This window comes from Taudactylus pleione, unplaced genomic scaffold (genome assembly GCF_031769625.1).
Source record: "Taudactylus pleione unplaced genomic scaffold, aTauple2 ptg000569l, whole genome shotgun sequence".
Classification (NCBI taxonomy): Eukaryota; Metazoa; Chordata; class Amphibia; order Anura; family Myobatrachidae; genus Taudactylus; species Taudactylus pleione.
Genome location: NW_028284971.1, coordinates 474,847 through 499,506, shown reverse-complemented (window position 1 = coordinate 499,506; position 24,660 = coordinate 474,847). Strand labels below are relative to the sequence as shown.

General features: G+C 47.8%; 1 protein-coding gene across 2 annotated transcripts in view; it reads left to right on the top strand.

Moving 5' to 3' along the window:
• The window catches only part of LOC148481723 (uncharacterized), a 48,747-nt gene extending 24,625 nt beyond the window's left edge, over nucleotides 1–24,122 (top strand). Inside the window, exons 3-6 of one of the 2 annotated variants that reach the window (XM_088453071.1) lie at nucleotides 17,857–17,935; nucleotides 18,054–18,151; nucleotides 18,256–18,751; nucleotides 22,541–24,122. In XM_088453071.1, the coding sequence (XP_088309197.1) occupies nucleotides 17,902–17,935; nucleotides 18,054–18,151; nucleotides 18,256–18,751; nucleotides 22,541–23,874 (1,962 nt within the window). In that variant the 5' untranslated portion in view covers nucleotides 17,857–17,901 and the 3' untranslated portion in view covers nucleotides 23,875–24,122. Of the gene's footprint in view, nucleotides 1–17,850; nucleotides 17,936–18,053; nucleotides 18,152–18,255; nucleotides 18,752–22,540 lie in introns of those variants that run through there. The other variant, XM_088453070.1, reaches the window with a different exon arrangement.
• The last annotated feature ends 538 nt before the right edge of the window (nucleotides 24,123–24,660 follow it).

Sequence of the window (24,660 nt, the reverse complement as noted above, 5' to 3'; positions counted from 1 at the left end):
GGGAGGATACTGCTGGGATTGGGACATTATACAGTAACACCAGGGGATGTGTCTGGGTGATGACTGTTGAGGTGACTGCTAGGAAGGGGACATTATACAGTAACACCAGGGGATGTGTATGGGTGATGTCTGGAGAGGTTACTGCTGGGAATGGGACATTATACAGTAACACCAGAGGATGTGTCTGGGTGATGACTGGAGAGGTGACTGCTGGGAATAGGACATTATACAGTAACACCATGGGATGTGTATGGGTGATGTCTAGAGAGGTGACTGCTGGGAATGGGACTTTATACAGTAATACCAGGGGATGTGTCTGGGTGATGACTGGAGAGATGACTGCTGGGAAGGGGACATTATACAGTAACACCAGGGGATGTGTCTGGGTGATGACTGGAAAGATGATTGCTGGGAATGGGACATTATACTTTAACACCAGGGGATGTATCTGGGTGATGACTGGTGAGGTGACTGGTTGGAAGGGGACATTATACAGTAACACCAGGGGATGAGTATGGGTGATGACTGGAGAGGTGACTGCTGGGAATGGGACATTATACAGTAACACCAGAGGATGTGTCTGGGTGATGACTGGAGAGGTGACTACTGGGAATGGAACATTATACAGTAACACCAGGGGATGTGTATGAGTGATGACTGGAGAGGTGACTGCTGGGAATGGGACATTATACAGTAACACCAGAGGATGTGTCTGGGTGATGACTGGAGAGGTGACTGCTGGGAATAGGACATTATACAGTAAAACCAGGGGATGTGTCGGGGTGATGACTGGAGAGATGACTGCTGGGAAGGGGAAATTATACAGTAACACCGGGGGATGTGTCTGGGTGTTGACTGGAGAGGTGACTGCTGGGAATGGGACATTATACAGTAACACCAGGGGATGTGTGTGGGTGATGACTGGGGAGGTGACTGCTGGCAAGGGGACATTATACAGTAACACCAGGGGATGTGTCTGGGTGATGACTGGAGTGGTGACTGCTGGGAATGGGACATTATACAGTAATACCAGGGGATGTGTCTGGGTGATGACTGGACCGGTGACTGCTGGGAATAGGACATTATACAGTAACACCAGGGGATGTATCTGGGTGATGACTGCAGAAGTGACTGCTGGGAATAGGACATTATACAGTAATACCAGTGGATGTGTCTGTGTGATGACTGCTGGGAATGAGACATTATACAGTAACACCGGGGGATGTGTCTGGGTAATGACTGGAGAGGTGACTGCTGGGAATAGGACATTATACAGTAACACCGGGGGATGAGTCTGGGTAATGACTGCTGGGAATGGGACATTATACAGTAACACCGGGGGATGTGTCTGGGTGATGAATGGAGAGGTGACTGCTGGGAATGGGACATTATACAGTAACATCAAGGGATGTGTCTGGGTGATGACTGGAGAGGTGACTGCTGGGAATGGGACATTATACAGTAACACCAGGGGATGTGTCTGGGTGATGACTGGAGAGGTGACTGCTGGTAATGCGACATTATACAGTAACACCAGGGGATGTGTCTGGGTGATGACTGCTGGGAATAGGACTATACAGTAACACCAGGGAATGTGTCTGGGTGATGACTGGAGAGGTGACTGCTGAGAATAGAACATTATACAGTAACACCAGGGGATGTGTCTGGGTGATGGATGGAGAGATGACTGCTAGGAAGGGAACATTATACATTAACACCAGGGGATGTGTCTGGGTGATGACTGGGGAGGAGACTGCTGGGAATGGGACATTATACAGTAACACCAGGGGATGTGTCTGGTTGATGACTGGACAGGTGACTGCTGGGTATAGGACATTATACAGTAACACCAGGGAATGTGTCTGGGTAATGACTGGAGAGGTGACTGCTGGGAATGGGACATTATACAGTAACACCAGGGGATGTGTCTGGGTGATGACTGAAGAGGTGACTGCTGGGAATGGGACATTATACAGTAACACCAGGGGATGTGTCGGGGTGATGACTGGAGAGATGACTGCTGGGAAGGGGACATTATACAGTAACACCAGGGGATGTGTCTCGTGATGACTGGAGAGGTGACTGCTGGGAATGTGATATTATACAGTAACACCAGGGGATGTGTCGGGGTGATGATTGGAGAGATGACTGCTCGGAAGGGGACATTATACAGTAACACCAGGGGATGTGTCTGGGTGATAACTGGAGAGATGATTGCTGGGAATGGGACATTATACATTAACACCAGGGGATGTATCTGGGTGATGACTGGGGAGGAGACTGCTGGGAATGGGACATTATACAGTAACACCAGTGGATGTGTCTGGGTGATGACTGGAGAGGTGACTGGTTGGAAGGGGACATTATACAGTAACACCGGGGGATGTGTGTGGGTGATGAACGGGGAGGTTACTGCTGGGAATGGGACATTTTACAGTAACACCAGGGGATGTGTCTGGTTGATGACTGGACAGGTGACTGCTGGGAATAGGACATTACACAGTAACACCAGGGAATGTGTCTGGTTGATGACTGGAGAGGTGACTGCTGGTAATAGAACATTATACAGTAACATCAGTTGATGTATCTGGGTGATGACTGGGGAGGAGACTGCTGGGAATGGGACATTATACAGTAACACCAGGGGATGTGTCTGGGTGATGACTGGACAGGTGACTGCTGGGAATAGGACATTATACAGTAACACCAGGGGATGTATCTGGGTGATGACTGCAGAAGTGACTGCTGGGAATAGGACATTATACAGTAATACCTGTGGATGTGTCTGGGTGATGACTGCTGGGAATGAGACATTATACAGTAACACCGGGGGATGTGTCTGGGTGATGACTGGTGAGGTGACTGCTGGGAATGTGACATTATACAGTAACACCAGGGGATGTGTCTGGGTGATGACTGGTGAGGTGACTGGTTGGAAGGGGACATTATACAGTAACACCAGGGGATGAGTATGGGTGATGACTGGAGAGATGACTGCTGGGAATGGGACATTATACATTAACACCAGGGGATGTGTCTGGGTGATGACTGGGGAGGATACTGCTGGGATTGGGACATTATACAGTAACACCAGGGGATGTGTCTGGGTGATGACTGTTGAGGTGACTGCTAGGAAGGGGACATTATACAGTAACACCAGGGGATGTGTATGGGTGATGTCTGGAGAGGTGACTGCTGGGAATGGGACATTATACAGTAACACCAGAGGATGTGTCTGGGTGATGACTGGAGAGGTGACTGCTGGGAATAGGACATTATACAGTAACACCAGGGGATGTGTATGGGTGATGTCTAGAGAGGTGACTGCTGGGAATGGGACTTTATACAGTAATACCAGGGGATGTGTCTGGGTGATGACTGGAGAGGTGACTGCTGGGAATAGGACATTATACAGTAACACCAGGGGATGTGTCGGGGTGATGACTGGAGAGATGACTGCTGGGAAGGGGACATTATACAGTAACACCAGGGGATGTGTCTGGGTGATGACTGGAAAGATGATTGCTGGGAATGGGACATTATACATTAACACCAGGGGATGTATCTGGGTGATGACTGGGGAGGAGACTGCTGGGAATGGGACATTATACAGTAACACCAGTGGATGTGTCTGGGTGATGACTGGAGAGGTGACTGCTGGGGAATGGGACATTATACAGTAACACCAGAGGATGTGTCTGGGTGATGACTGGAGAGGTGACTGCTGGGAATGGGACATTATACAGTAACACCAGGGGATGTGTCTGGGTGATGAGTGGAGAGGTGACTGCTGGGAATGGGACATTATACAGTAACACCAGGGGATGTGTCTGGGTGATGACTGGAGAGGTGACTGCTGGTAATGCGACATTATACAGTAACACCAGGGGATGTGTCTGGGTGATGAATGGAGAGGTGACTGCTGGTAATAGAACATTATACAGTAACATCAGTTGATGTATCTGGGTGATGACTGGGGAGGAGACTGCTGGGAAAAGGACATTATACAGTAACACCAGGGGATGTGTCTGGGTGATGACTGGAGAGGTGACTGGTTGGAAGGGGACATAATACAGTAACACCAGGGGATGAGTATGGGTGATGACTGGAGAGGTGACTACTGGGAATGGGACATTTACAGTAACACCAGGGGATGTGTCTGGGTAATGACTTGAGAGGTGACTGCTGATAATGGGACATTATACAGTAACACCAGGGGATGTATCTGGGTGATGACTGGTGAGGTGACTGGTTGGAAGGGGACATTATACAGTAACACCAGGGGATGAGTATGGGTGATGACTGGAGAGGTGACTGCTGGGAATGGGACATTATACAGTAACACCAGAGGATGTGTCTAGGTGATGACTGGAGAGGTGACTACTGGGAATGGAACATTATACAGTAACACCAGGGGATGTGTATGAGTGATGACTGGAGAGGTGACTGCTGGGAATGGGACATTATACAGTAACACCAGAGGATGTGTCTGGGTGATGACTGGAGAGGTGACTGCTGGGAATAGGACATTATACAGTAAAACCAGGGGATGTGTCGGGGTGATGACTGGAGAGATGACTGCTGGGAAGGGGACATTATACAGTAACACCGGGGGATGTGTCTGGGTGTTGACTGGAGAGGTGACTGCTGGGAATGGGACATTATACAGTAACACCAGGGGATGTGTGTGGGTGATGACTGGGGAGGTGACTGCTGGCAAGGGGACATTATACAGTAACACCAGGGGATGTGTCTGGGTGATGACTGGAGAGGTGACTGCTGGGAATGGGACATTATACAGTAATACCAGGGGATGTGTCTGGGTGATGACTGGACCGGTGACTGCTGGGAATAGGACATTATACAGTAACACCAGGGGATGTATCTGGGTGATGACTGCAGAAGTGACTGCTGGGAATAGGACATTATACAGTAATACCATTGGATGTCTCTGTGTGATGACTGCTGGGAATGAGACATTATACAGTAACACCGGGGGATGTGTCTGGGTAATGACTGGAGAGGTGACTGCTGGGAATAGGACATTATACAGTAACACCGGGGGATGAGTCTGGGTAATGACTGCTGGGAATGGGACATTATACAGTAACACCGGGGGATGTGTCTGGGTGATGAATGGAGAGGTGACTGCTGGGAATGGGACATTATACAGTAACATCAAGGGATGTGTCTGGGTGATGACTGGAGAGGTGACTGCTGGGAATGGGACATTATACAGTAACACCAGGGGATGTGTCTGGGTGATGACTGGAGAGGTGACTGCTGGTAATGCGACATTATACAGTAACACCAGGGGATGTGTCTGGGTGATGACTGGAGAGGTGACTGCTGGGAATGGGACATTATACAGTAACATCAAGGGATGTGTCTGGGTGATGACTGGAGAGGTGACTGCTGGGAATGGGACATTATACAGTAACACCAGGGGATGTGTCTGGGTGATGACTGGAGAGGTGACTGCTGGTAATGCGACATTATACAGTAACACCAGGGGATGTGTCTGGGTGATGACTGCTGGGAATAGGACTATACAGTAACACCAGGGAATGTGTCTGGGTGATGGATGGAGAGATGACTGCTAGGAAGGGAACATTATACAGTAACACCAGGGGATGTGTCTGGGTGATGACTGGGGAGGAGACTGCTGGGAATGGGACATTATACAGTAACACCAGGGGATGTGTCTGGTTGATGACTGGACAGGTGACTGCTGGGTATAGGACATTATTCAGTAACACCAGGGAATGTGTCTGGGTAATGACTGGAGAGGTGACTGCTGGGAATGGGACATTATACAGTAACACCAGGGGATGTGTCTGGGTGATGACTGAAGAGGTGACTGCTGGGAATGGGACATTATACAGTAACACCAGGGGATGTGTCGGGGTGATGACTGGAGAGATGACTGCTGGGAAGGGGACATTATACAGTAACACCAGGGGATGTGTCTCGTGATGACTGGAGAGGTGACTGCTGGGAATGTGATATTATACAGTAACACCAGGGGATGTGTCGGGGTGATGATTGGAGAGATGACTGCTGGGAAGGGGACATTATACAGTAACACCAGGGGATGTGTCTGGGTGATAACTGGAGAGATGATTGCTGGGAATGGGACATTATACATTAACACCAGGGGATGTATCTGGGTGATGACTGGGGAGGAGACTGCTGGGAATGGGACATTATACAGTAACACCAGTGGATGTGTCTGGGTGATGACTGGAGAGGTGACTGGTTGGAAGGGGACATTATACAGTAACACCGGGGGATGTGTGTGGGTGATGAACGGGGAGGTTACTGCTGGGAATGGGACATTTTACAGTAACACCAGGGGATGTGTCTGGTTGATGACTCGACAGGTGACTGCTGGGAATAGGACATTACACAGTAACACCAGGGAATGTGTCTGGTTGATGACTGGAGAGGTGACTGCTGGTAATAGAACATTATACAGTAACATCAGTTGATGTATCTGGGTGATGACTGGGGAGGAGACTGCTGGGAATGGGACATTATACAGTAACACCAGGGGATGTGTCTGGGTGATGACTGGACAGGTGACTGCTGGGAATAGGACATTATACAGTAACACCAGGGGATGTATCTGGGTGATGACTGCAGAAGTGACTGCTGGGAATAGGACATTATACAGTAATACCTGTGGATGTGTCTGGGTGATGACTGCTGGGAATGAGACATTATACAGTAACACCGGGGGATGTGTCTGGGTGATGACTGGTGAGGTGACTGCTGGGAATGTGACATTATACAGTAACACCAGGGGATGTGTCTGGGTGATGACTGGTGAGGTGACTGGTTGGAAGGGGACATTATACAGTAACACCAGGGGATGAGTATGGGTGATGACTGGAGAGATGACTGCTGGGAATGGGACATTATACATTAACACCAGGGGATGTGTCTGGGTGATGACTGGGGAGGATACTGCTGGGATTGGGACATTATACAGTAACACCAGGGGATGTGTCTGGGTGATGACTGTTGAGGTGACTGCTAGGAAGGGGACATTATACAGTAACACCAGGGGATGTGTATGGGTGATGTCTGGAGAGGTGACTGCTGGGAATGGGACATTATACAGTAACACCAGAGGATGTGTCTGGGTGATGACTGGAGAGGTGACTGCTGGGAATAGGACATTATACAGTAACACCAGGGGATGTGTATGGGTGATGTCTAGAAAGGTGACTGCTGGGAATGGGACTTTATACAGTAATACCAGGGGATGTGTCTGGGTGATGACTGGAGAGGTGACTGCTGGGAATAGGACATTATACAGTAACACCAGGGGATGTGTCGGGGTGATGACTGGAGAGATGACTGCTGGGAAGGGGACATTATACAGTAACACCAGGGGATGTGTCTGGGTGATGACTGGAAAGATGATTGCTGGGAATGGGACATTATACTTTAACACCAGGGGATGTATCTGGGTGATGACTGGTGAGGTGACTGGTTGGAAGGGGACATTATACAGTAACACCAGGGGATGAGTATGGGTGATGACTGGAGAGGTGACTGCTGGGAATGGGACATTATACAGTAACACCAGAGGATGTGTCTAGGTGATGACTGGAGAGGTGACTACTGGGAATGGAACATTATACAGTAACACCAGGGGATGTGTATGAGTGATGACTGGAGAGGTGACTGCTGGGAATGGGACATTATACAGTAACACCAGAGGATGTGTCTGGGTGATGACTGGAGAGGTGACTGCTGGGAATAGGACATTATACAGTAAAACCAGGGGATGTGTCGGGGTGATGACTGGAGAGATGACTGCTGGGAAGGGGACATTATACAGTAACACCGGGGGATGTGTCTGGGTGTTGACTGGAGAGGTGACTGCTGGGAATGGGACATTATACAGTAACACCAGGGGATGTGTGTGGGTGATGACTGGGGAGGTGACTGCTGGCAAGGGGACATTATACAGTAACACCAGGGGATGTGTCTGGGTGATGACTGGAGAGGTGACTGCTGGGAATGGGACATTATACAGTAATACCAGGGGATGTGTCTGGGTGATGACTGGACCGGTGACTGCTGGGAATAGGACATTATACAGTAACACCAGGGGATGTATCTGGGTGATGACTGCAGAAGTGACTGCTGGGAATAGGACATTATACAGTAATACCATTGGATGTGTCTGTGTGATGACTGCTGGGAATGAGACATTATACAGTAACACCGGGGGATGTGTCTGGGTAATGACTGGAGAGGTGACTGCTGGGAATAGGACATTATACAGTAACACCGGGGGATGAGTCTGGGTAATGACTGCTGGGAATGGGACATTATACAGTAACACCGGGGGATGTGTCTGGGTGATGAATGGAGAGGTGACTGCTGGGAATGGGACATTATACAGTAACATCAAGGGATGTGTCTGGGTGATGACAGGAGAGGTGACTGCTGGGAATAGGACTATACAGTAACACCAGGGGTTGTGTCTGGTTGATGACTGGACAGGTGACTGCTGGGAATAGGACATTATACAGTAACACCAGGGGATGTGTCTGGGTGATGACTGGAGAGGTGACTGCTGGGAATAGAACATTATACAGTAACACCAGGGGATGTGTCTGGGTGATGGATGGAGAGATGACTGCTAGGAAGGGAACATTATACATTAACACCAGGGGATGTGTCTGGGTGATGACTGGGGAGGAGACTGCTGGGAATGGGACATTATACAGTAACACCAGGGGATGTGTCTGGTTGATGACTGGACAGGTGACTGCTGGGTATAGGACATTATACAGTAACACCAGGGAATGTGTCTGGGTAATGACTGAAGAGGTGACTGCTGGGAATGGGACATTATACAGTAACACCAGGGGATATGTCGGGGTGATGACTGGAGAGATGACTGCTGGGAAGGGGACATTATACAGTAACACCAGGGGATGTGTCTCGTGATGACTGGAGAGGTGACTGCTGGGAATGTGATATTATACAGTAACACCAGGGGATGTGTCTGGGTGATAACTGGAGAGATGATTGCTGGGAATGGGACATTATACATTAACACCAGGGGATGTATCTGGGTGATGACTGGGGAGGAGACTGCTGGGAATGGGACATTATACAGTAACACCAGTGGATGTGTCTGGGTGATGACTGGAGAGGTGACTGGTTGGAAGGGGACATTATACAGTAACACCGGGGGATGTGTGTGGGTGATGAACGGGGAGGTTACTGCTGGGAATGGGACATTTTACAGTAACACCAGGGGATGTGTCTGGTTGATGACTGGACAGGTGACTGCTGGGAATAGGACATTACACAGTAACACCAGGGAATGTGTCTGGTTGATGACTGGAGAGGTGACTGCTGGTAATAAAACATTATACAGTAACATCAGTTGATGTATCTGGGTGATGACTGGGGAGGAGACTGCTGGGAATAGGACATTATACAGTAACACCAGGGGATGTGTCTGGGTGATGACTGGAGAGGTGACTGGTTGGAAGGGGACATAATACAGTAACACCAGGGGATGAGTATGGGTGATGACTGGAGAGGTGACTACTGGGAATGGGACATTTACAGTAACACCAGGGGATGTGTCTGGGTAATGACTTGAGAGGTGACTGCTGATAATGGGACATTATACAGTAACACCAGGGAATGTATCTGGGTGATGACTGCTGGGAAGGGGACATTATACAGTAACACCAGGGGATGTGTCTGGGTGTTGACTGGAGAGGTGACTGCTGGGAATAGGACATTATACAGTAACACCAGGGGATGTGTGTGGGTGATGACTGGGGTGGTGACTGCTGGCAAGGGGACATTATACAGTAACACCAGGGGATGTGTCTGGGTGATGACTGCAGAGGTGACTGCTGGGAATGGGACATTATACAGTAACACCAGGGGATGTGTCTGGGTGATGACTGGACAGGTGACTGCTGGGAATAGGACATTATACAGTAACACCAGGGGATGTGTCTGGGTGATGACTGGAGAGGTGACTGCTGGGAATGGGACATTTACAGTAACACCAGGGGATGTGTCTGGGTGATGACTGGTGAGGTGACTGGTGGGAATAGGACATTATACAGTAACACCAGGGGATGTGTCGGGGTGATGACTGGAGAGATGACTGCTGGGAAGGGGACATTATACAGTAACACCAGGGGATGTGTCTGGGTGATGACTGGAAAGATGATTGCTGGGAATGGGACATTATACATTAACACCAGCGGATGTATCTGGGTGATGACTGGTGAGGTGACTGGTTGGAAGGGGACATTTTACAGTAACACCAGGGGATGAGTATGGGTGATGACTGGAGAGGTGACTGCTGGGAATGGGACATTATACAGTAACACCAGAGGATGTGTCTGGGTGATGACTGGAGAGATGACTACTGGGAATGGAACATTATACAGTAACACCAGGGGATGTGTATGAGTGATGACTGGAGAGGTGACTGCTGGGAATGGGACATTATACAGTAACACCAGAGGATGTGTCTGGGTGATGACTGGAGAGTTGACTGCTGGGAATAGGACATTATACAGTAAAACCAGGGGATGTGTCGAGGTGATGACTGGAGAGATGACTGCTGGGAAGGGGACATTATACAGTAACACCGGGGGATGTGTCTGGGTGTTGACTGGAGAGGTGACTGCTGGGAATGGGACATTATACAGTAACACCAGGGGATGTGTGTGGGTGATGACTGGGGAGGTGACTGCTGGCAAGGGGACATTATACAGTAACACCAGGGGATGTGTCTGGGTGATGACTGGAGAGGTGACTGCTGGGAATGGGACATTATACAGTAATACCAGGGGATGTGTCTGGGTGATGACTGGACAGATGACTGCTGGGAATAGGACATTATACAGTAACACCAGGGGATGTATCTGGGTGATGACTGCAGAAGTGACTGCTGGGAATAGGACATTATACAGTAATACCAGTGGATGTGTCTGTGTGTTGACTGCTGGGAATGAGACATTATACAGTAACACTGGGGGATGTGTCTGGGTAATGACTGGAGAGGTGACTGCTGGGAATAGGACATTATACAGTAACATCGGGGGATGAGTCTGGGTAATGACTGCTGGGAATGGGACATTATACAGTAACACCGGGGGATGTGTCTGGGTGATGAATGGAGAGGTGACTGCTGGGAATGGGACATTATACAGTAACACCAGGGGATGTGTCTGGGTGATGACTGGAGAGGTGACTGCTGGGAATGGGACATTATACAGTAACACCAGGGGATGTGTCTGGGTGATGACTGGAGAGGTGACTGCTGGGAATGGGACATTATACAGTAATACCTGGGGATGTGTCTGGGTGATGACTAGAGAGATGACTGCTGGGAATGGGACATTATACAGTAACACCAGGGGATGTGTCAGGTTGATGACTGCTGGGAATAGGACTATACAGTAACACCAGGGGTTGTGTCTGGTTGATGACTGGACAGGTGACTGCTGGGAATAGGACATTATACAGTAACACCAGGGAATGTGTCTGGGTGATGACTGGGGAGGAGACTGCTGGGAATGGGACATTATACAGTAACACCAGGGGATGTGTCTGGTTGATGACTGGACAGGTGACTGCTGGGTATAGGACATTATACAGTAACACCAGGGGATGTGTCTGGGTGATGACTGAAGAGGTGACTGCTGGGAATGGGACATTATACAGTAACACCAGGGGATGTGTCGGGGTGATGACTGGAGAGATGACTGCTGGGAAGGGGACATTATACAGTAACACCAGGGGATGTGTCTCGTGATGACTGGAGAGGTGACTGCTGGGAATGTGATATTATACAGTAACACCATGGGATGTGTCTTGGTGATGACTGGAGAGATGATTTCTGGGAATAGGACATTATACAGTAACACCAGGGGAGGTGTCTGGGTGATGACTGGAGAAGTGACTGCTGGGAATGGGACATTATACAGTAACACCAGGGAATGTATCTGGGTGATGACTGAAGAGGTGACTGCTGGGAATAGGACATTATACAGTAACACCAGGGGAGGTGTCTGGGTGATGACTGGGGAGGAGACTGCTGGGGATGGGACATTATACAGTAACACCACGGGATGTGTCTGGGTGATGACTGGAGAGGTGACTGCTGGGAATAGGACATTATACAGTAAAACCAGGGGATGTGTCGGGGTGATGACTGGAGAGATGACTGCTGGGAAGGGGACATTATACAGTAACACCAGGGGATGTGTCTGGGTGATGACTGGACAGGTGACTGGTGGGGAATGGGACATTATACAGAAACACCAGGGGATGTGTCTGGGTGATGACTGTAGAGGTGACTGCTGGGAATAGGACATTATACAGTAACACCGGGGGGATGTATCTTTGTGATGACTGCAGATGTGACTGCTGGGAATGGGACATTGTACAGTAACACCTGGGATGTGTCTGGGTGATGACTGGAGAGGTGACTGCTGGGAATAGGACATTATACAGTTATACCAGTGGATGTGTCTGGGTGATTACTGCTGATAATGGGACATTATACAGTAACACCAGGGAATGTATCTGGGTGATGACTGGAGAGGTGACCTCTGGGAATGAGACATTATACAGTAACACCGGGGGATGTGTCTTGGTAATGACTGCTGGGAATGGGACATTATACAGTAACACCGGGGGATGTGTCTGGGTGATGACTGGAGAGGTGACTTCTGATAATGGGACATTATACAGTAACACCAGGGGATGTCTGGGTGATGACTGGAGAGGTGACTGCTGGGAATAGGACATTATACAGTAACACCAGGGGAGGTGTCTGGGTGATGACTGGGGAGGAGACTGCTGGGAATGGGACATTATACAGTAACACCAGGGGATGTGTCTGGGTGATGACTGGACAGGTGACTGGTGGGGAATGGGACATTATACAGAAACACCAGGGGATGTGTCTGGGTGATGACTGGAGAGGTGACTGCTGGGAATGAGACATTATACAGTAACACCGGGGGATGTGTCTGGGTAATGACTGGAGAGGTGACTGCTGGGAATAGGACATTATACAGTAACACCGGGGGATGAGTCTGGGTAATGACTGCTGGGAATGGGACATTATACAGTAACACCGGGGCATGTGTCTGGGTGATGAATGGAGAGGTGACTGCTGGGAATGGGACATTATACAGTAATACCTGGGGATGTGTCTGGGTGATGACTGGAGAGATGACTGCCGGGAATAGGACTATACAGTAACACCAGGGGTTGTGTCTGGTTGATGACTGGACAGGTGACTGCTGGGAATAGGACATTATACAGTAACACCAGGGAATGTGTCTGGGTGATGACTGGAGAGGTGACTGCTGGGAATAGAACATTATACAGTAACACCAGGGGATGTGTCTGGGTGATGACTGGGGAGGAGACTGCTGGGAATGGGACATTATACAGTAACACCAGGGGATGTGTCTGGTTGATGACTGGACAGGTGACTGCTGGGTATAGGACATTATACAGTAACACCAGGGAATGTGTCTGGTTAATGACTGGAGAGGTGACTGCTGGGAATGGGACATTATACAGTAACACCAGGGGATGTGTCGGGGTGATGGCTGGAGAGATGACTGCTGGGAAGGGGACATTATACAGTAACACCAGGGGATGTGTCTCGTGATGACTGGAGAGGTGACTGCTGGGAATGTGACATTATACAGTAACACCATGGGATGTGTCTTGGTGATGACTGGAGAGATGATTTCAGGGAATAGGACATTATACAGTAACACCAGGGGAGGTGTCTGGGTGATGACTGGAGAAGTGACTGCTGGGAATGGGACATTATACAGTAACACCAGGGAATGTATCTGGGTGATGACTGAAGAGGTGACTGCTGGGAATAGGACATTATACAGTAACACCAGGGGAGGTGTCTGGGTGATGACTGGGGAGGAGACTGCTGGGAATGGGACATTATACAGTAACACCAGGGGATGTGTCTGGGTGATGACTGGAGAGGTGACTGCTGGGAATAGGACATTATACAGTAAAACCAGGGGATGTGTCGGGGTGATGACTGGAGAGATGACTGCTGGGAAGGGGACATTATACAGAAACACCAGGGGATGTGTCTGGGTGATGACTGTAGAGGTGACTGCTGGGAATGGGACATTATACAGTAACACCATCGGATGTGTCTGGGTGATGACTTGAGAGGTGACTTCTGATAATGGGACATTATACAGTAACACCAGGGAATGTATCTGGGTGATGACTGGAGAGGTGACTGCTGGGAATAGGACATTATACAGTAACACCGGGGGGATGTATCTTTGTGATGACTGCAGATGTGACTGCTGGGAATGGGACATTGTACAGTAACACCTGGGATGTGTCTGGGTGATGACTGGAGAGGTGACTGCTGGGAATAGGACATTATACAGTAACACCGGGGGGATGTATCTTTGTGATGACTGCAGATGTGACTGCTGGGAATAGGACATTATACAGTAACACCAGGGAATGTATCTGGGTGATGACTGGAGAGGTGACTGCTGGGAATAGGACATTATACAGTAACACCGGGGGGGTGTATCTTTGTGATGACTGCAGATGTGACTGCTGGGAATGGGACATTATACAGTAACACCAGGGAATGTATCTGGGTGATGACTGGAGAGGTGACCTCTGGGAATGAAACATTATACAGTAACACCGGGGGATGTGTCTTGGTAATGACTGCTGGGAATGGGACATTATACAGTAACACCGGGGGATGTGTCTGGGTGATGACTGGAGAGGTGACTTCTGATAATGGGACATTATACAGTAACACCAGGGGATGTGTCTGGGTGATGACTGGGGAGGGGACTGGTTGGAAGGGGACATTATACAGTAACACCAGGGGATGTGTCTGGGTGATGACTGGAGAGGTGACTGCTGGGAATGGGACATTATACAGTAACACCAGGGGATGTGTAGGGGTGATGACTGGACAGGTGACTGCTGGGAATAGGACATTATACAGTAACACCAGGGGATGTATCTGGGTGATGACTGGAGAGGTGACTGCTGGGAATAGGACACTATACAGTAACACCGGGGGGATGTATCTTTGTGATGACTGCAGAAGTGACTGCTGGGAATGAGACATTGTACAGTAACACCTGGGATGTGTCTGGGTGATGACTGGAGAGGTGACTGCTGGGAATAGGACATTATACAGTAATACCAGGGGATGTGTCTGGGTGATGACTTGAGAGGTGACTTCTGATAATGGGACATTATACAGTAACACCAGGGAATGTATCTGGGTGATGACTGGAGAGGTGACTGCTGGGAATAGGACATTATACAGTAACACCGGGGGGATGTATCTTTGTGATGACTGCAGATGTGACTGCTGGGAATGGGACATTGTACAGTAACACCTGGGATGTGTCTGGGTGATGACTGGAGAGGTGACTGCTGGGAATAGGACACTATACAGTAATACCAGTGGATGTGTCTGGGTGATTACTGCTGATAATGGGACATTATACAGTAACACCAGGGAATGTATCTGGGTGATGACTGGAGAGGTGACCTCTGGGAATGAGACATTATACAGTAACACCGGGGGATGTGTCTTGGTAATGACTGCTGGGAATGGGACATTATACAGTAACACCGGGGGATGTGTCTGGGTGATGACTGGAGAGGTGACTTCTGATAATGGGACATTATACAGTAACACCAGGGGATGTGTCTGGGTGATGACTGGGGAGGGGACTGGTTGGAAGGGAACATTAAACATTAACACCAGGGGATGTGTCTGGGTGATGACTGGAGAGATGACTGCTGGGAAGGGGACATTATACAGTAACACCAGGGGATGTGTCTGGGTGATGACTGGACAGGTGACTGGTGGGGAATGGGACATTATACAGAAACACCAGGGGATGTGTCTGGGTGATGACTGTAGAGGTGACTGCTGGGAATAGGACATTATACAGTAACACCGGGGGGATGTATCTTTGTGATGACTGCAGATGTGACTGCTGGGAATGGGACATTATACAGTAATACCAGGGGATGTGTCTGGTTGATGACTGGACAGGTGACTGCTGGGTATAGGACATTATACAGTAACACCAGGGAATGTGTCTGGGTAATGACTTGAGAGGTGACTTCTGATAATGGGACATTATACAGTAACACCAGGGAATGTATCTGGGTGATGACTGGAGAGGTGACTGCTGGGAATGGGACATTATACAGTAACACCAGGGGATGTGTCGGGGTGATGACTGGAGAGATGACTGCTGGGAATGGGACATTATACAGTAACACCAGGGGAGGTGTCTGGGTGATGACTGGAGAAGTGACTGCTGGGAATGGGACATTATACAGTAACACCAGGGAATGTATCTGGGTGATGACTGAAGAGGTGACTGCTGGGAATAGGACATTATACAGTAACACCAGGGGAGGTGTCTGGGTGATGACTGGGGAGGAGACTGCTGGGAATGGGACATTATACAGTAACACCAGGGGATGTGTCTGGGTGATGACTGGACAGGTGACTGGTGGGGAATGGGACATTATACAGAAACACCAGGGGATGTGTCTGGGTGATGACTGTAGAGGTGACTGCTGGGAATGGGACATTATACAGTAACACCATCGGATGTGTCTGGGTGATGACTTGAGAGGTGACTTCTGATAATGGGACATTATACAGTAACATCAGGGAATGTATCTGGGTGATGACTGGAGAGGTGACTGCTGGGAATAGGACATTATACAGTAACACCAGGGGGATGTATCTTTGTGATGACTGCAGATGTGACTGCTGGGAATGGGACATTGTACAGTAACACCTGGGATGTGTCTGGGTGATGACTGGAGAGGTGACTGCTGGGAATAGGACATTATACAGTAATACCAGTGGATGTGTCTGGGTGATTACTGCTGATAATGGGACATTATACAGTAACACCAGGGAATGCATCTGGGTGATGACTGGAGAGGTGACCTCTGGGAATGAGACATTATACAGTAACACCGGGGGATGTGTCTTGGTAATGACTGCTGGGAATGGGACATTATACAGTAACACCGGGGGATGTGTCTGGGTGATGACTGGAGAGGTGACTTCTGATAATGGGACATTATACAGTAACACCAGGGGATGTGTCTGGGTGATGACTGGGGAGGGGACTGGTTGGAAGGGGACATTATACAGTAACACCAGGGGATGTGTCTGGGTGATGACTGGAGAGGTGACTGCTGGGAATGGGACATTATACAGTAACACCAGGGGATGTGTCGGGGTGATGACTGGACAGGTGACTGCTGGGAATAGGACATTATACAGTAACACCAGGGGATGTATCTGGGTGATGACTGGAGAGGTGACTGCTGGGAATAGGACACTATACAGTAACACCGGGGGGATGTATCTTTGTGATGACTGCAGAAGTGACTGCTGGGAATGAGACATTGTACAGTAACACCTGGGATGTGTCTGGGTGATGACTGGAGAGGTGACTGCTGGGAATAGGACATTATACAGTAATACCAGGGGATGTGTCTGGGTGATGACTGGAGAGGTGACTGCTGGGAATGAGACATTATACAGTAACACCGGGGGATGTGTCTTGGTAATGACTGCTGGGAATGGGACATTATACAGTAACACCGGGGGATGTGTCTGGGTGATGACTGGAGAGGTGACTTCTGATAATGGGACATTGTACAGTAACACCAGGGGATGTGTCTGGGTGATGACTATCATGTGTGTGTCAGGTTCCTATAAGGTGTCAGGATGTCACTGCCTATGTCTCCATGCAGGAGGGGGAGTTTATAGAGGAACACAGGGGTCTGTACAAGGAAGTGATGATCGAGAATCACCGGACCCTCACATCACTGGGTAAGAGGAGACTGTCTTCTATTTGCTGGGGGGATTAGTTATGGGGGCCCCCTATATACACACATCACCTGATAATCACATATATTCAATGTACTCAGTCACTCTGTGTCTCCCACAGATGGGCTCAGTAACAGAAATACCCCAGAGAGATGTCCCCGTCCTCTTTATTCCCTTGATTGTACAGAGGAGAATCACAGTATCCCACAGGAGCATCAGGTAGAGAATCTGTGTGTGTTGTATGTACTTAAATTATATTGTGTAAAATCCATTATTGAAAAGAAACATCACTAATTTGTTTTATTGTTTAATGTATTAATAAGGTTGATGTTCTGACTGATATGAAGGCAGAAGATATAGAAGGAGAAGAAGAGACAAATGTGACTGATATGAAGGCAGAAGATATAGAAGGAGAAGAAGAGACGTATGTGACTGATATAAAGGCAGAAGATATAGATAGAGAAGAAGAGACGTATGTGACTGATATAAAGGCAGAAGATACAGAGGGAGAAGAAGAGACGTATGTGACTGATATAAAGGCAGAAGATATAGAGGGAGGAGAAGAGATGTATGTGACTGATATAAAGGTAGAAGATATTGATGGAGAAGAAGAGACGTATGTGACTGATATAAAGGCAGCAGATACAGAGGGAGAAGAAGAGACGTATGTGACTGATATAAAGGCAGAAGATATAGAGGGAGAAGAAGAGACGTATGTGACTGAAATAAAGGGAGAAGATATAGAGGGAGAAGAAGAGACGTATGTGAGGGGTGACCAGCAGTTTAAGGAGGAGGAAATCCCTATAGATATCAGCACTGGTGAGTAATAAACACTTTTTACAGAATAGAGTCAGATATTCCTCTTGTTCAGTCACTACAGCAATCTGTTATCCTACACCCTCCTCTGTCAGTACAAGCTAATGAGGGAAATGTAATCAACCCTTGTTTGACTCCTATTCCCCTAATCCTATCATGTCACTGTGTATTACCAGCCCAGACATCTGACCAGTCTCCTCCCCACACTCTCTGGTGTATCTCATACATCAGGAGACATCAGCCCCTATTACACTCCTGCTCTCCTCCCCACATCATGTCACTGTGTGTTACCAGCCCAGAGATCTGACCAGTCTCCTCCCCACACTCTGGTGTATCTCATACATCAGGAGCCATCAGCCCCTATTATACTCCTGCTCTCCTCCTCACATCATGTCACTGTGTTACCAGCCCAGAGATCTGACCAGTCTCCTCCACACACTCTCTGGTGTATCGCATACATCAGGAGCCATCAGACCCTATTATACTCCTGCTCTCCCCCTCACATCATGTCACTGTGTGTTACCAGCCCAGAGATCTGACCAGTCTCCTCCACTATCACACAGCTCATCCTCACCCATTGTATTACATCACACACCCTTATATCCATGTTATTCTCACCCATTGTATTACATCACACACCCTTATATCCATGTTATTCTCACCCATTGTATTACATCACACACACCCTTATATCCATGTTATTCTCACCCATTGTATTACATCACACACACCCTTATATCCATGTTATTCTCACCCATTGTATTACATCACACACACCCTTATATCCATGTTATTCTCACCCATTGTATTACATCACACACACCCTTATATCCATGTTATTCTCACCCATTGGTTTTAGGCTGTGATGCCTGCAAGGATTTCCTGGACTGTTCTCCTCCTCTTTTCCCTGGTTGTACTGAGTTCCTGGCACTTGCTGGCTATGACAGCTGTACATGACTGGGCTGGTCTCCTCCTCTTTTCCCTGGTTGTACTGAGTTCCTGGCACTTGCTGGCTATGACAGCTGTACATGACTGGGCTGGTCTCCTCCTCTTTTCCCTGGTTGTGCTGAGTCCCTTGCACTTGCAGGCCATGACAGCTGTACCTGACTGGGCTGGTCTCCTCTTTTCCCAGGTTGTGCTGAGTCCCTGACACTTGCAGGCCATGACAGCTGTACCTGACTGGGCTGGTCTCCTCCTCTTTTGCCTGGTTGCGCTGAGTCCCTTGCACTTGCAGGCCATGACAGCTGTACCTGACTGGGCTGGTCTCCTCTTTTCCCAGGTTGTGCTGAGTCCCTGGCACTTGCAGGCTATGACAGCTGTACATGACTGGGCTGGTCTCCGTTCTGGTTTCCGTGACATCCCTATGGTGTCTACCTGCTGTCTTAGTTGCAGAGACTGTCTCATCTGTCTCCCTCCTGTGGCTTGATGGCTCCTGTACACCTGAGGGAGTGCTGCACGTCTCTTCTCCGGTTGCTCCAGCAGATGGGGCTTCTTTCTGGAAGAGGGTTGTGAAGGCTGTAAGGGTCCATTCTGACAGCTGCAGCTCACTGAGGAGTTTATGATGCACATTGGACTGTCAGTGCCAGCAGACCTGAGGTACTGTCCTCTCCTGGAGTTTCCTGGTGATATAATGGGGGCTGTCTGTCACTCACTGCACCATGTTCTGGCTTTCCCTTCTCCACTGAGTAGCCTTCACGGCAAGCATGGCCGAACAGTGTGATTTTTTTTTTTTGGCACCCGCTGGACTCTGGAAACTCACCGTGCTATCTCCCTGCATTCTGTAATCGTCTCACCCCCTGTACCTCTCCTCAGCTTTCACCAGTTTCCATTGTACCCTGTACAGCTCCAGTTCATTTGGCTGGCCTCTCTTCCTCAGGTGTCTGCTGCCTGTCCTCCCCTAGTCCTGATTTGGGGTGCATCTCCATTTCCCTGTACAGCTCTTAACCAGTAAGGACCTTTATTTTGGGGAGCTAAATGTATTGTTTTCCCTCGGAAGCCCTCCCATGAGGTTTAGCTACCTCCTCTCACCTAAATGTCTTTTTGTCCGGATGATTGTACGATATGTTTATATAGTGCACCTAAATCTATGAAGTGACAGACGTTATGCCAGGAAATGCCTCCACCTCAATCCCCTCCTTCCTCCACTTCTCTGGTTACAGATGCTGATATGGATCACACTTGTGGGTGTCTCAATTTCGGCACACACTCACTGCTGACCTTCAAACAATGATTGGGGAGATTCATAAGGATGTTTCTGATTTGTCCCAATGGGTGGTGGCTGCGGAATCTAAACTGAACGATGACTATAAACTCCATAAAATTGACTTCCCTCACCAGGAGAATGTGTTCCTTAATGTGAAGGACCTTGAGAACTTTCAAAGGCGTAACAACCTCACACTTTGTGGCATCCCTGAGTCTTTAGATGCTTCAGGTATGGAAAGCTATCTTCTGTTCTTTAATTTTCTGGTTCCTCAGTCCATATTGAATGGGCTCGCCGGGCTCTGCACCCTAAACCTGCAGACTGTGACCCCCCACTCTTTCCTCTAGGGATGTTCTTTTGAAATTTCTCTCTTTGAGGACAAAGAACAGTATTGTTTCGTCCTCCTTATGTCTTATTTTTATGTTTTCCAAGATTTGGCCCTTAGAACTATTGCTAAACGTCATGATCTTTGGGATGTTACTAGGATCCTGGGAGAACATAGCTACCGTTATCGCTGGCGCTTTCCTTTACGTTTGCTTATGGATGTCGGTGGCCACTAGGTTACAGTCCATTATACTTGAGAAGGTAGAGATACTGACCCTGTGCTCCAGACCGGCCCTCCTCACAGATGGATGACTCCTGAGTATCTTTATTTTTGATTGCTCTACATTTTATATTTCTATATATTGCTCTTTTCTTCTTCGGGGTCCATGCGGTCCACAGCCATTACTTTGGGGTATTTGGATTCATCCAGGCACCAAACAGTTAATTCAAGCTCTCGGCTCCCAGGATGCCCCAGGTCCTGCCCTATATACCCCACTGCTGGTCAGAGGGCGTCAGTTCTGTTTGCTGCAAGAAGGCACCGCACTAGCCGTTGGACTGTTGTCCTGAAGATAAGTTGTGTTTTTTCTCATTGAGCAGGCTGCATGTGTTTCGCCGTTAAGTGGCAACAGAGCCATATGTATAATACTCGGTAATGCCGGTACACATACACGATTGCCGTCCGGTACTGCGCCCGGTGCCCTCCAATTTCCTTTCCCAGTCAGGAAAGGAATAAATATATAGCATCTGCGGCAGCACTCAGGGCGACTTTTAAGACAGATATACTGTATATATAGATACATATAGATAATTATACAACCTTAATACATTAGTATTTTGTACATGTTTTTATTAGCACTGAGGAATTATTTCTGCCTATTTATCTTGTATGAATAGAAATGGCGGCCTCATAAAGACATATAGCCTAAATGCTGAGGTGAGGGATAGATCCATCACCCTTTGCCTAGACTTGGGAACTGGATGAAAGTTCCCCCTTGGGCATTATGTAGGGCTGGCCGGCTCCTGGGCTAGTAAGAAGAGCCTAGAGTCCTAGGGGTCTGCTCCATTTAGTAAGTCTTATTGCTCTAATATGGCAAACTCCCCTTGTTTCCTTTCTTCTCCTATATTATGTATATGAGCGTGAACGGTACCAGCCCAAAGTGTTCTGCAAGATGTACTAAGCACAAATCTATGGGAATAGGGGTGAAATAAATAGTGATTAATGATGCCTTTGCTGTAGGATACTTGGATAACTCTTTTATTTCTACCAGATGGACACAATACAAGGAAGACCTCGGAGGGGCATCTCGTTTTGTCTCCAGATTTTAAATTAGAAGATAACCCCACACAAGGATCTCCAGAAGAAAACCGCATTACCCTAAATATACATCCAGCTCTTCTTAGTGCAGATATATCATCTGATCCCTCTATTATTGAGGAATGTTCTCCTGGTAACTCACATATTGCTGCACATAGTAGAGATCATAGCGGTGATACAGTCACTTCTGAGAGTGGGAAATGTTTTACTCCCAAATCAGCTCTTGTTAGACACAATAGAAGTCACAGAGGTGAGAAACCATTTCCATGTTCTGAGTGTGGGAAATGTTTTACAAATAAAACACAGCTCGTTATACATGAGAGATGTCACACAGGTGAGAAACCATTTCCATGTTCTGAGTGTGGGAAATGTTTTATACGGAAATCACATCTTGTTATACATGTGAGAAGTCACACAGGTGAGAAACCATTTCCATGCTCTGAGTGTGGGAAATGTTTTACAAATAAATCACAGCTCGTTATACATGAGAGATGTCACACAGGTGAGAAACCATTTCCATGTTCTGAGTGTGGGAAATGGTTTACAGATAAATCGGCTCTTGTTAGACATGAGAGAAGTCACACAGGTGAGAAACCATTTCCATGTTCTGAGTGTGGGAAATGTTTTACACAGAAATCACATCTTGTTACACATCAGAGAAGTCACACAGGTGAGAAACCATTTCCATGTTCTGAGTGTGGGAAATGTTTTACACATAAATCACATCTTGTTACACATCAGAGAAGTCACACAGGTGAGAAACCATTTCCATGTTCTGAGTGTGGGAAATGTTTTACACAGAGATCATCTCTTGTTGGACATGAGAAAAGTCACACAGGTGAGAGACCATTTCCATGTTCTGAGTGTGGGAAATGTTTTACACAGATATCACATCTTGTTACACATCAGAGAAGTCACACAGGTGAGAGACCATTTCCATGTTCTGAGTGTGGGAAATGGTTTACACATAAATCACATCTTGTTACACATCAGAGAAGTCACACAGGTGAGAAATTATTTTCATGTTCTGAGTGTGGGAAATGTTTTACACAGAAATCATCTCTTGTTATACATGAGAGAAATCACATAGGTCAGAAACCATTTCCATGTCCTGAGTGTGGGAAATGTTTTACACATAAATCACATCTTGTTATACATCAGAGACATCACACAGGTGAGAAACCATTTCCATGTCCTGAGTGTGGGAAATGTTTTATACAGAAATCATCTCTTGTTAGACATGTGAGAAGTCACACAAATGAGAGGCCATTTCCATGTTCTGAATAGGGATGGACATGAGGAGCTTGGTGTCGAATGATTGCCGGGCTTCTGACAAATCATGTGATACGATAGCTACTAGCTATAACATCATAACCATGCAATTATATAATTATTGGTGGTTAAACCAGGCGTAGAAAAAAACAGCACTGCAATAGGCACCGAAGACACCACTTTAGGGTGTTTTCTGCTTAATTCATACTGTCGCAAACCCCTCTCATCAATCAAAAGAGTACTTCAATCGGATTGGGAACATTGATGGGTGGTAGCCATCGGTTTCTGATATCCATTCCTAGTTCTGAGTGTGGGAAGCATTTTATACAGAAACTACCTCTTGTTACACATCAGAGAACTCATAGAGGTGATAAGCCAGTTACATGCCCTAAGTATGAGAAATGTTTCCCTAGTAATTAGTGTGGTTATACTGTGATGTTACAGCTCATCATTCTACCACTGCTGGGTGATATGGAGACCTAGGACACAGCACTAGTGTGTGGTTATACTGTGATGTTACAGCTCATCATTCTACCACTGCTGGGTGATATGGAGACCTAGGACACAGCACTAGTGTGTGGTTATACTGTGATGTTACAGCTCATCATTCTACCACTGCTGGGTGACATACAGACCTAGGACACAGCACTAGTGTGTGGTTATAGTGTTACATCTCATCATTCTACCACTGCTGGGTGACATACAGACCTAGGACACAGCACTAGTGTGTGGTTATAGTGTTACAGCTCATCATTTTACCACTGCTGGGTGACATACAGACCTAGGACACAGCACATCATC